Source organism: Gymnoscopelus braueri (assembly GCF_963280865.1).
Source record: "Gymnoscopelus braueri genome assembly, chromosome: 10".
NCBI classification, from domain to species: Eukaryota; Metazoa; Chordata; class Actinopteri; order Myctophiformes; family Myctophidae; genus Gymnoscopelus; species Gymnoscopelus braueri.
This window is the reverse complement of record NC_137611.1, coordinates 24,987,888-25,000,915: the sequence shown is the minus strand read 5'-3', so window position 1 is coordinate 25,000,915 and position 13,028 is coordinate 24,987,888. Positions and strand designations below refer to the sequence as shown.

The 13,028-nt window shown below is 41.2% G+C and overlaps 3 protein-coding genes across 4 annotated transcripts; 1 reads left to right on the top strand and 2 right to left on the bottom strand.

Annotated features, from left to right (window-relative positions):
• Positions 1-6: 6 nt before the first annotated feature.
• jmjd4 (jumonji domain containing 4) lies at positions 7-3,839 on the top strand. Its single transcript, XM_080439654.1, has 6 exons — positions 7-533; positions 629-794; positions 1,058-1,183; positions 1,660-1,927; positions 3,029-3,175; positions 3,294-3,839. Exons 1-6 carry the CDS (start codon positions 251-253, stop codon positions 3,627-3,629), a joined length of 1,326 nt encoding a protein of 441 aa, XP_080295780.1. The 5' UTR covers positions 7-250; the 3' UTR covers positions 3,630-3,839.
• A 69-nt stretch (positions 3,840-3,908) lies between these two features.
• iba57 (iron-sulfur cluster assembly factor IBA57) lies at positions 3,909-6,688 on the bottom strand. 2 transcript variants are annotated; one of them, XM_080439655.1, is made up of 3 exons: positions 6,065-6,685; positions 4,831-5,180; positions 3,909-4,696 (listed from the first exon to the last, which is right to left on the bottom strand). In XM_080439655.1, the coding sequence occupies exons 1-3, from the start codon at positions 6,439-6,441 to the stop codon at positions 4,308-4,310; spliced, it is 1,116 nt and encodes a 371-aa protein (XP_080295781.1). In that variant the 5' UTR covers positions 6,442-6,685; the 3' UTR covers positions 3,909-4,307. The 2 variants fall into 2 exon arrangements, with proteins under 2 accessions (XP_080295781.1, XP_080295782.1); XM_080439656.1 differs by having other exon boundaries at positions 3,912-4,696; positions 6,626-6,688.
• A 760-nt stretch (positions 6,689-7,448) lies between these two features.
• Positions 7,449-12,547, bottom strand: gjc2 (gap junction protein gamma 2). The gene is made up of 2 exons (XM_080439653.1): positions 12,379-12,547; positions 7,449-9,940 (listed from the first exon to the last, which is right to left on the bottom strand). The coding sequence occupies exon 2, from the start codon at positions 9,909-9,911 to the stop codon at positions 8,682-8,684; it is 1,230 nt and encodes a 409-aa protein (XP_080295779.1). The 5' UTR covers positions 9,912-9,940; positions 12,379-12,547; the 3' UTR covers positions 7,449-8,681.
• Positions 12,548-13,028: the final 481 nt, after the last annotated feature.

The window sequence follows — 13,028 nt, the reverse complement described above, 5'->3', positions numbered from 1 at the left end:
AAACAATATCGCAGAAATTTTAATTCCACGACGTGAGAAAGTAATTAGGAAACAAAGACACGTCTTGAAAAAAAATATTATTAGACAAAAAAAACAGAAAAGGTGTCGTTATATCACGGCCATTTAGATTGTATGGACATATTGAAGAGCAACAGTGAAACAGAGAGGACGTTGTCATTTCAAATCATGTAGCAACTAGCAAGCTATATAGCTTTAGCCTATTCTTACCTACCGTACCGTGACACAACATATGGACACAACCGAGGTTTTGTTTACAACCATGGACAGGGAGTCGTACCATAACTGCTGCAGTCTGGTCAAAATACCAAGGCAGTCTTATGAGCAGTTCTGGTCTTCACACTTTGTGGATTATATTGACAGGGACTTGAGCTATTCAAAATTCTTCAAAAAGTGCTTGCTTCCTAATCACCCATGCATGTTTTCAAGAAGATTTACTGAGGACTGGAAATGTAGAAAACAATGGGTGACTGAAGAGGGAAAACCTGATTTTCAGAAACTGCTACAAGAGTTTGGTAAGTACAATTTATTGCCATTGTAATAACTAATACACACGTTGTCAATGCATGTAGTTGCTGCTTGTAAATGCTTTCTTTATTTTTCCTTACAGATGAGACCCCAGTTCCTGTGGCAAACTGTAATGCAAAGGAGTACAATGCAAACCCCAAGCAAATTATGCCTTTTAAAGAATTCATACACTACTGGAAGGAATATATCCAGAATGGACACTCATCACCCAAAGGATGCCTTTACTTGAAAGACTGGCATATGTCAAGGTCTTACATTGATACTGATTGCATTTTTATACAATACTATATTGTACTTTATATATACCAATGATGAACATGAATCCTGACAATGATTGATAATAGCAGAGGACCATTAACCACTTTAACCTGGTGTCTCAAAAGAAAAACAAATATTCTAAACTTTTCAATCTACAGGCTCACATCTCGAAATGATGTGAGTTTGTAGATCAGCAATTGTTGCTATTTTTTAAATAGGGCTTGAGTAGTTAATGTTTGGTATGTTTTGACAGGGAGTTTCCAGAGCATGGTGTTTACACCACACCAGTGTTTTTTTCCTCTGACTGGCTCAACGAATATTGGGATGCACTTGAAGTGGATGACTATCGGTTTGTCTACATGGGGCCCAAAGGTTCATGGTATGAAAAATGCATTAATTCATTCATCTAGAGCCGCGATTCTCAAACTCTATGTGGCGTGTGTGTGTGTGTGTGTGTGTGTGTGTGTGTGTGTGTGTGTGTGTGTGTGTGTGTGTGTGTGTGTGTGTGTGTGTGTGTGTGTGTGTGTGTGTGTGTGTGTGTGTGTGTGTGTCTGTTTGATGTTTGTTCAGTCTGTTCAAATGGAATACACAGACGGAGAGTGTACAAATGGAACAAAAGGGACCTGTACAGTTCCATTTGTACACTCTCAGAGTTAAAGACCTGTAAGCGTCCATTTGGTTCCTAACTATAAATAATTTAGCTGGGGACGTCCTGGAACCCGCACAAGGACCCCTGGGGGGTCACTGGACCCCATGTTGAGAACCACTGATCTAGACTAGAGCATTAAAGAGATGTTCACAGACGGCTGTACAATCTTCCTCAGAATGACTTGCATGTATAATATGTCTTCCTAGGACTCCATTCCACGCTGATGTGTTCAGATCCTATAGTTGGTCTGCAAACATCTGTGGGAGGAAGAAATGGCTCCTCTATCCACCAGGTCAGGAGGAGTATTTACGAGACAGCCACGGCAACCTCGCTTATGATGTAACTTCACCCGATCTTCAAGATAAAGGGCTTTTCCCACACTTTGATGAAGCCTGTCAACCTCTTGAAATCATTCAAGAGGCCGGGGAAATTATATTTGTTCCCAGTGGTTGGCATCATCAGGTTTATAATCTGGTAAGAACTGTAAAGATAATGTTCTCTACTCACATTCTCATCGGTTTTGTTGAGCTGGGGCAGAATTCTATAGCTTGATGCTCCTCTACAACACTGCAGAACATTTCTCATGACTTGTTTTCATTCAACATTCAGTATATGTGTGGGAAACAGGATAGGTGGGCACCAGGGAAGAGTAGGCACCTCGTGTTAAATTGGCAATTTTTCCCAAAATGTTAAAAAGGTTAAACTAAGTAAAGTATAGTGTACATGATTAGAACATTCTGCAATATTAATATTTCTACAATTGCTACAAATTGTTACAAAACCTGTATTTCCAGTAATTTTGGGGCATACCGTAAACAAGAAGTTGAAGGATAAAATTAAGTCTGATGATGATGTACCGTGCATGTTCACATCATGTATACTATTCATTACTTAAGACCATTTTTAAAATATTTTATTATTATCATTAACATTTTGGACAAAATGGCCTATTTTACATCGAGGTGCCCTGATGTCCTTAGTGCCCACCTATCCTGTATCCTATGTGTGTGCTCATAGAACTGTAAATCAGTGTCACATAATTTATGTCATGTTTCGTGTCCTAAAATATGTATTATTAAGAAAAAGGTACAACATTAGACTGTTTTTACGGCTTGGCTCTCTAGGAGGCAGAGCCGTCTAGAAGATGTCTGTCTGTGTCTGGAGCTAATCACATACCATCGCCGGACCACCAACTTTCTTGTGCACAATGTAGAAGGCCACAGAAATACCTCCACCAATTTTCCACGTATGCTTTATACTTGAAATATGAAATATTTGGAGTCAAATGTCATAGATATATCATAGAAAGATGACTGACATCACAGATGAAGTCGGTGATCCACATTAGAGCCACGGTCCCATGTGGATCTCGAGATCCACGATTCAATTTATATTATGGATTTTGGTCCTTTATTTCTTTTTAGAGTAGCCAATTCGTTTTTACCCTCCTAATTTATTTGTTACGCCAATTCATCATCCCCACATACATGGATTTGGTCTTTAGGAGTAAAACAGGTGTATATTGGTGTGACATGTGTTAACCTCGATTGTGACTTTCATCTACCCGTCTTGCAGGAAGACACTATCTCCATCAATCATAATTGGCTGAATGGCTGCAACGTTGACATAATGTGGCAGTTCCTTCAAAACGAGTTGTCTGCTGTCCAAAGAGAGATAGAGGAATGGAGAAACACCATGGATTCGTGGCACCAGCACTGCCAGGTACTTAATGAAAACAATTTTTTATCAGTCTACAGTATGTGCTGTTATGTACTGTATATACTGTACTGTATTGTATTGATGTTTGTCTATTGATTGATATGTTCCTTTACTTTCCCAGGTCATCATGAAGTCTTGCTCTGGTATTGATTATGTGGAATTTGCCTCGTTCCTTAAAATAATTGCTGACAACCGCATGTCCTTCTTGAGCTCTAGCACCTCTGGCAACTCCTCCGATTACCCAAAGCATTTGTCAGAGACCCTTGCCACACTTGGACCTCACCATGCTGCCTTTGATCTACAAAGAGTGGCTCATATTCTTGAATGTCTACTTTGCAATGAGGACTTTAAGCGACTGGATCCTACAGCGCTGAGCTCACAACCTGAAAGCCTGTTGCAGCAAATTCGAGAGACCATACACTCCACAAGAGGGCAGCATCCTCCTTACCAAGAATAGGTTGCATTAATTACTGCCCATCTGTGGCCCATGACAACAGCTTCAACTGGTGTCATGAATAAACAATATTACAATATGTCGAAGTGGTGAAACTATGCTTTTGGCACATCTCATCCTATGTTTTGTATGCACATTCTGGGAGGTATTCAATTTTAAATGTGGCTGTGAATGTTCATATTTGCACTGAAAGGCAAATGTATAAAAAGGAAAATGAATAAAACATTAGTTAGTGTCTGAATATTTATTAAACATTAGTTTCATAAAGTATATACTGCTTAAACAATTCTGTGGTACTACTGTTTAATCACTTTCAACCTGGCATCCCTATTTTGGGCATGTCATAGAATCATTTTAAAATAAAAAAGCTAAACATATCAGATCTATAAACTCACAATGCATTGTGACGTGAGCTAGTAGATGAGCTTGTTATTTTTGCAACCCCATCGTACAACAAAGTATCGTACCATAGGTCTTAAGTGGCAATATTATTTTGTAACTGGTTTTGAATTTGTACTAAAAGGTGAATAGAATTTATTTGCAAAAATAGAATATCTGAAGTGGATGAATGCCACACAGGTGGTGAAGGTGAAACAACCATGTAAGATTCTTTGGAGTATCCACTATCATCAAGCCTTTACTTAATATGCACACCACACTTGAAGCAATAAAACATTTTTGTCACTTGATTTTGGAGTCTTTTGGCCACCATTCTGGCACACTGGCCTCAGCAGTCACTTTGGTGCCCTCAGAAGATGTGACTGATAGCACCTCTTTGGCATGAGCAAGGCGGATTAGGCTCAGACCGAGATCTCCGACCCCTGCCCTATGTTTCCCAGCAGGCTTGCCAGACTGTGTCTGTAGTGTTCCTTCCTCGAGGCCTTCGACTGAGGCTGACAGGCGCACTGGCATCAGGCGTTTCCGTACCACACCAGTGTGATGAGTCCTGGCCGTGAGCTCCTGGCCAATGTAACAGCCTTTACTGAAGCTGACGCCCTGCATGTACACTAGATTGGATTCCAGGGGGAGTGCCACGCCTGGAGGAAGGTCCTTAACTCCTTCAGGAAGTCCTGGAGAAGAACGATTAAAAAAAAAACACAAAAAAAACATTAATTATACAATGTTTTAGGAGCATGTGCAAGGAATGAAAACCCACACATTTCCCTCTCATTACCTTTTGCAATAAAAATCAACTTGGCCTTACCTATTGCATAGCGATGTCTATGATAGTCTTCTGTGTCACCTTGTTTGCACGATGCAATGATATTCAAAGGGTCAATTTGATTGTCCACCACCAGTCTCCAGCCCATGGCCTCGGTCCGTGCGTCAGCCTCCCACACCAGAGCTTTTTCTGGGGAGGAGATATCTGGCTTAGCCAACGTTTGACTTGTTTCTTTCCCCCAAGGGAGCACTGCCCACACAGAGAGTTCTGGACAGGGGTTCAGGTTCACCTTCCGCCGAATCTTGTACACCTTCAAGTGCCTCAACATCAAGTCTTTTACAGCGCTGTCACACTCGAGGAGAAAGCTGCAACCTGCCTCTGCTTCTTGTATACTGAAAGACAATAAAAGTGAGAGCCTTAATTAGGTGCTGGTGAGGAAACAGTTTATTCATTTAGATTATTATGCATAAATGTTTGCTACTGGGAGCCATTTCAGAGCCAAAACGCATGAAACTTGCTTTACAGATAAGCGGTGGTCACGCCCACCTGTTAACTAATTTGGCTGATAAGTAAGTAACGTTACTGCTATCACATGACCATTGCTGGGGTCAAAAACAATTAACATTAACCACTTAAACCTCAGCATCTGTATTGAGGGGAGAACTTTTGCTGAAAATAGCAGATCCACAATGCAACACATTGCATTGTTAGCCCTAGAATGTCTGTGATCTTACATACATTTCAAGTATTCCAAATACACAGTCATAGATCGCTCTCGGAGCCCCACTGTGTAGTGGCGATCTGCGCGGCCATAAAAGTGCTATAAACTCCGTCTGTACTCACCCAATAATTAATTCCTAAGAGTTGGAGTCATATTTTGTCCTCTAGTTTCATATCCATTTGAAAGTTCTGCCAGAAAACGTGTGTTTAGTCAAATATCTCCACTTTTTCACGAGTTGCACACGGACGACTTTCTGTAGGGAGCTAGGGGGGGCGACTTGAGTGATGGACCGTTTGGGTACATTCGGTTCGCATTCGCAGATCGCCACTACACAGTGGGGCTCCGAGAGCGATCTATGACTGTGTATTTGGAATACTTGAAATGTATGTAAGATCACAGACATTCTAGGGCTATTGCATTGTGAGCTTGTCGATCGGCTATTTTCAGCGAAATCTTTCGCCACAATGACAGAAAATACACTTGTATTAAGCCCTGAGGGCCTCCGGTTACCCATATGGGATTTAAGTGTTTTTTAAATGGCATCAGATATATTACCTGTACAACATGATGTCATATAGTGTCCTTCCCTGTACATTCAGCATGTGTGCATACATAGCTCTCTGTTGTTCCTCTTCTTCAAAGAGCCCCATGTCATTGGTTATAATTCCTTGGAGAAACGCCCCAGTATCTTGTCCTTGGATCTTGATCAAGGTCCTATGATGAAGGTTGTAACACACATATCGTGGCTGTACAAGAACAGGATCACGTGCACTCGCTTCTTGACTGTACTTCTTGGTGGGGATCCACCCTTTATTTGTTGTCACACATCGATACCATCCGTGGAGTGTTCGGGAAGGACACAGGCAACCACGAAGCAAGCTGCTGGACCCAAACGTGGCTTTAGCCAAATAACATATCGCCACTGTATTCATTGTGAAGAGTGTTCTATTGTCAGCTAGCAAATCTCCATGTCAATCTCTGCGTGTATGACTAGTATCTGGCCTTCGGACGTCATATTTAATGACGCGAGCTTCGACGCCGCTTTAAATATTACGTCAGTCTTGCCGAATAATGTTGTTAGTTAACGAGCACTGCACTACTTGTGGTAAAACGTACCCTCGTTACGACACTGTCTGTAGGGGAGTCGAGTTCCTCAGCACACCCTCCATCTTGAACTCCCACAATGCATTGCTTCATAATAAGAACACGTGAGTGATAGCGGTGTATTTTGTTTGGTCAGTGTTCTGCTTTGCAATGTGCAAAGTTTTATTGGTGCCCAGATTTCCTCAATGCGAACTCTTTTCCGAGGCCTATTAGTGCCCATTCTGTTTTGGTGCCCACATTTCCCTAGTACCCATACCCCTCTTCATAGGTGCACGTCAAATCATTTAAAGTGTTTACATATTTAGTTATATAGTTAGTTTTGTATTTGTGTGATTGCTGTCTCCGCCAGGCCGAAAGGCATGGCCGATACTGTCCGTCCGCCCGTCCGTCATTCCGTCTGTGAACAGCTATCTCCGGCACCGTTTGCTTAATCGCAGCGAAACTGTGCACACCCGTTATATTATACCTCTATGGTGCACACACACTCCCTGGATAACAGAGCAGAACCTCTGCCCCAAATTTTTCACATGGGCCTGTTATAGCGCCACCAGGAGGCCACTGATGGCGCTATAAAAGGCAGATGTGAAAAATGCAGGGCAAAGGTTTTTCTCTGATCTCTAGGGTGTGCGCATACAAAAGATCTGTGCAGTTATAGGTAAAAACACGAATCGGCCGGTTATAGCGCCACCATGAGGCTGATTTGTGTGTGTGTGTGTGTGTGTGTGTGTGTGTGTGTGTGTGTGTGTGTGTGTGTGTGTGTGTGCGCGTGTGTGTGTGTGTGAGAGAGAGAGAGGAAACAGTCTATGTGATAAAGCAGGATTGAAATTGTTTTATTTTTATGAATATAACATTTCAACAATCTTTAACATTTGAGGCACTTAGGACTAGGAGTAGGCTATGACGATAGTGAAGGCAGAATTAGCTATTACTGAAACCACTTTGAAACATTGATTCAAAAACAGAAAACATTGAATGCTCATCAGACGTACTGTAGCATGCCTAAATATGAGTTAAATGGGATGGGTGTTCTACTGTTGTCTATGTGGGTACTGTATGTGCACATTTGCAAAGCATGCATTATCTGCTTCAAATTGCAGAAATCAAATCATCAGTATTTATTCAACAAATAAGTATTATTGTCAATATAGTTAACTTACCTTTCCCCTTTCAAAGGACCCTGCAAGTCTTTGTAAAGTATAGGTGGTATTTTGCAGTCTAACCAATGCAGTGCAGGGCAAACCTTTCATAGCTTCTACGGTACCTTATTTCAATTTTAGTTTTCTCTGAATATTGTATGTATCTCCTTCCAGTGACAGTCATACATACTACATCCCATATTAATTCTTCAAGTACATGCATCTTTACAAAATATCTTAATAAATCTATTGAACTGAGGCGGGTCCATTTGGCAAACAATCATTTCATCAATTTGTTACGAATAAGTCTTTGCAACTATGCAGCATTTTTGTTTCGCACTGCATTGCTTAAAATTTTTATTTAGGCCACAATTCAAGAGACAAACTAAGTAAAATTTCGAATCCAGTTCGACAGCAGATCAAATAAATAGTTTGAAGCAATAAAAAAACATCACTTTACCTTATGAAGTTACAGCAGAAATTAGAGATGTTATACTAAGCATAGATACATTAACCATGTCAAAAAGCAGTGATATGTGAAAATGACACACTACAGTAACAAAGAAGATTCATAGCACGGTATCTGATAATGTGTTGCGGATTGAGAGATGCATATGGGAACAATGAATCTCAATGTCATGTACGTCACGTGTATGTGATCATAAAAAACATGAACTTGAACTTGTGTTCATGTTTGTTTTTCTTATTCCCTCATTTCCCCAATACACTGTTTACTGTTTGTCACTTGAAAAATGGTATGCCCATCATCGTCCAAACCCCACCATTGTGTGGGCTTTATCAAGCCATGTGATTGATAATATAATATATTCCACCCTTATTATTGTCTAAAGTCTCTTCCAACATGTACGACTTCTCCAGTTGTCTCAGTGTCATACAGGAGTTTGAAGTGATTTGCAGTGTGACAGTTGTTTCTAGATCCAGACAGAGGACTTTCCATTTTTAACAATGGTCCCACCTTTCTCAGTGGCTGATTTTGGCCTGGCTCCTTGTTTTTCCTGGACTGCGTTGACCCTATTTTGTTCTGCTATGGTGCCTCCAGACACAGGGCTACTGGTTCTGGAGGTTGGCTGGTTGTTTTTTGTACTATATGTTTGAAATGCCATGTCAAGCTGCTCCTGTGCAACTCGTAAATGACGGTGTAGGCTCGCAAGATCAGACGGGATGTTCTCATCTGGACTGATGCACTGCTGCTCCTGGGCAACATTGGCCATGTTCTGCTCGTGAGTAATGAGGCTGTTTGGAATTTTGTTTGGCTTTTCCTTCATGACAAGGTTGTACCCTGGAGGGGAAGCTGGAATGTTACGGGAGAATGGGTAGCCCTGAAACGACGTCCTCGTGCTTCTCTTCCTCTGAAGGGCGTCCCGAAAGTTTCCAATTCCTATGTGCAACATTTCAAACAAATTTAGGAGTAGACAGAGGCAGCTTACCACGTACATTATGAGGAGGAAGATGGTTTTCTCTGTGGGCCTCGAGATGAAACAGTCCACTCTATGAGGACAGGGGCTCCTGTTGCACACATATGAAGGGTTCACCCGAAAGCCATAGAGAAGATATTGGCCTGCCAGGAACGCAACTTCAAAGATTGCCCGAGACATGAGCTGAAGGACATAGATCCGCATCAGGCCCTCTTGCATGATCTTTCGGCGGCCATCATGTCTCACCTCTAGGCCGACGGCGACAGGCTCTTTTGCTAACATGGTGTCCTCATAGATCATGGGCTCAGCATCATCATCCTCTCCCTCCTCCACCACATCCTCCAGAACATGGTTCTCTCTCCACCTGGTGTGCGGCGGCTTCCTGCGTATCCTGTGGTGTTTCCTCTGCTCCTCATCCTTGATGCGGGCTATTCTGTGGATGGCGTAGCCCAGGTACATGATGGAGGGGGTGGAGATCATGATGATCTGGAAGACCCAGAAACGGACATGCGAGAGAGGAGCGAAGGCGTCATAGCAGACATTGTCACAGCCCGGCTGCTTGGTGTTGCAGGTGAACTTGGACTGCTCGTCCGAGTAGATGGACTCCCCTCCAACCGCCGTGAGCACGATGCGGAAAATGATGAGCACCGTCAGCCATACTTTGCCCACAAAGGTGGAGTGGTTGTGGATCTCTTCGAGGAGACGAGTGAGGAAGCTCCAGCTCATGTTGGTCTTACAAGCTTTTTAACTAGAATCTGTGGAGAGAAAACATAAAAGTATATTGATGAGAATTTGACTGCAAAGTAAAGCATGAAATGATGTGCCACATAGGCAGGGTTCGATTTGTGAAAAACTCAAACAAAACAAAAAACAGAGGGGGACATTTTACACTTAAACCTTATATACTTATTCGTACGACAAATAGCGATAATACCAGATGTAGTGTTATAGAAGAAGAATGTAATAGAAGCTCACAACATGGCTCATCGTGGCACGTTGTGAGCTTTTAGATCTGCTATTTCCACTAATTTGGAAAAAATACAAATAAAAGATACAAATTTTGATTTAAATTTCTCATTGGAAGAGTAGGGACACCACCTCCAACCACTGCAGATGTGCTCGTTATACCATACAGATTGGTTAAAATAACGTTTTATTCATTAAAATCAGTTCGAGATTGCAGCTTTCAAAACCAGATGTACACATCACACTGCTTGTTAATGTTCACAGCTTCTATTTTCATTGTATTTCAAAGACCAAGACTACACAGCACAATCTGATCAGTGTCACTCTTGGACTCACAAATGGTTAAATTAACACTAAGGATTTGACTGTGAAAACAATATGGCCTATGTTCTTAATGCATGTCAGCACCCAGAATGATGTCAGCCAGTCCTCACTGCCAATCCCACAATGCATCATGCAGCATGCTGTGTTTCTAGTGAAGTCATGTTCGGTGTACTTGTGACTAATCTGATCCTCCATTTACTCCATAACAGAGACTAGCCTGATTCCAATGACAAGTATTTGTGTTTGTCGCCTGGTTTAAATTGCACATACAACTAATAGAAAAGTGTGAACTAAATATAAATGTTAAAAGCTAAAGTTTATGCCCATAAATTGCTGGCAAAATTACTGATTTTGGCTTCTAATCTAAATATTTGAACATTATGCTGTACCTGCCATGTCAGAGTGTCCTGAACAGTCCAAGAAGGTGACAAATTGAATTATAAAAAAATATTCTCAGCATGTCACCACTGAGTCAGTTCAAGATGTTTTACTATGAACAATCATAATGGTGTAAGGGTAAAACATTTAGCTGTTTAAAGTCAAATAACAGTACTACTGCAGATTATACTCCCAAAGTATATTCGCCAAAAGAAGGACACACACACACACACGCACGCACGCACGCACGCACGTGCACATGCACGTGCTCACACACACGGGCGCAAATATTACATTCAGTCTAAATCGGTAGAGATGCTATCATAGGTTTTCTACAAATAAACGTAGTCTCACTATTCTGCATTAAAGTTAATGTGTTCCTTAATGTTAGAGAAAATCAGTCAAGTAATATTTAACAAGCTAGAAATGTTAACTCCTCACATCCACTAGTTGTGCTCAGACACAAGTTAATCTAGTGTACACTGAGGAGATAGTAAAGTGCTTCTGACTCCTCGTCCTTCATGTGTTGATCTCATGACTGTGGCACTGTGTTCACTGGTGTGGGAAGTGCCATGTCACCTGTCATCTGAGTGAACAGACGAGGCTTGTTGGACTGCCACAAGGCCTCCCCTCCAGGCCCAGCACTAATGACACTAGGGAGGGGCACAGTCAAGACCGATGGCATCTATGATGGGCAACCCAGATACCATATGCCCCAGGATGGCAAGATAGGACGGTTGCTTCACTAAAGATCTAACACATTTTGCAATGTCTACAATGTGTCATGGAACGTAACTGACAGACATTTTTGAGTGGGGTTTAGAATTTCCACAAATGTTAGTGGTGCCCAGGTTTTTCTTTAATCAATTATATTTCACGTTGGGTGCATTGTTATGTTAGAATTACTGTAGTGCTCTTACTATACATACATTTTTTTTTTAATGAATAATTGCAACAGTTATTCACAACTTTCATCTAATGGTCAGAACAAGGATTCCGCAGTTCAGACAAATTGAACAAGCAACTCTTTAATTTCATCCAGTGTGTCAAGTAAAAATGTTAACTATAAACTGAAAAGCGAAAAATCTTTATGTTTTGACTTCATTAGTCACTTTGTTAATATTGATTGTTAGTGTTTAAGTTTGATCTGCTTTAAATAACAAATTTGTATTTGCTAATGCAAAAGAACCATTCATGTGTGTGACCATAAACTAAACTAAACTGTATATTTTGGTGGTGCTGCTAATCAACATTTTTGCTGATTAAATGTATCCATATTTTGGATTACAAAATGTCTTAGAGCTGTAAACCGTTTATGCTGACATTTAAAAGCTGAATGATTATAGGAATTTTATTTTGTAATGGCATACCTTTTTTAACAATCTATTTCAACAGGCATACTGTAAATCAGAAATGAGTTGACACTGGCAAGCAGTCACCAATCCAGTTTTCCCATACACAATTTTCCTGATGCATCTCTGACAGAATAAATTGCAACATAAAACTTAAAACCTGATAAACCCACCTGGAAAAGTTGCACATGCCTTGCCCATCCTGAAGGTTGTCCATATCTCCTCTGCTCTCCTTAAATCTCCCATGCAAAGTCTGATACACCGAATAGACGATCCATGATCCTAATGCCTTGGCACCTGCCCTCTAAATAATTGCTTGCTTTCAAAATCGCAAAATGGTATACTCTCTCAACTTTTTAGAGCAAGTTACTTAACTTGAACTGATCCTGTTTTCCGTACGCTATGAACAAGTAAGTTCTTGCTGAAGTGAATGCCTCACATTCTGACTCATGTCTGGTTTCTATTACACCAGCCTTCTGCCCAAGAAGGTATTAAAACAAAGGCAGGAAAAAAAATCCTCCTCTGGCAAATGACCCTCTTCCAAGGGGTCAGACATGAGGATATCTTACTGCAGATTGAAATGAACACCCAACCGGGATGGAGCTTGTTAATCGCAATGCAGTCGACCTCCCCCATACCCACATGTTCACCACTTGTAACACAGACCATGATAGTTTATTTGTTCCTCTCTCTCTCTCTCTCTCTCTCTCTCTCTCTCTCTCTCTCTCTCTCTCTCTCTCTCATATACACACTCACACTCTCTCTCTCTCTCTCTCTCTCTCTCTCACTCACTCTCTCTCTCTCACCGTCTGATTTCTCTCTC

Bases quoted from the DNA above. Each gene is read 5' to 3' on its own strand.
- gjc2 (XM_080439653.1), bottom strand. From the start codon at position 9,911: ATGAGCTGGAGCTTCCTCACTCGTCTCCTCGAAGAGATCCACAACCAC.
- jmjd4 (XM_080439654.1), top strand. From the start codon at position 251: ATGGACACAACCGAGGTTTTGTTTACAACCATGGACAGGGAGTCGTAC. The intron at 1,184-1,659 runs GTATGAAAAATG...ATGTCTTCCTAG, and splicing joins ATGGGGCCCAAAGGTTCATG to GACTCCATTCCACGCTGATG. The intron at 3,176-3,293 runs GTACTTAATGAA...TTACTTTCCCAG, and splicing joins CGTGGCACCAGCACTGCCAG to GTCATCATGAAGTCTTGCTC.
- iba57 (XM_080439655.1), bottom strand. From the start codon at position 6,441: ATGAATACAGTGGCGATATGTTATTTGGCTAAAGCCACGTTTGGGTCC. The intron at 5,181-6,064 runs GTAATATATCTG...ATTGTCTTTCAG, and splicing joins TATGACATCATGTTGTACAG to TATACAAGAAGCAGAGGCAG. The intron at 4,697-4,830 runs GTAAGGCCAAGT...GTTCTTCTCCAG, and splicing joins TAGACATCGCTATGCAATAG to GACTTCCTGAAGGAGTTAAG.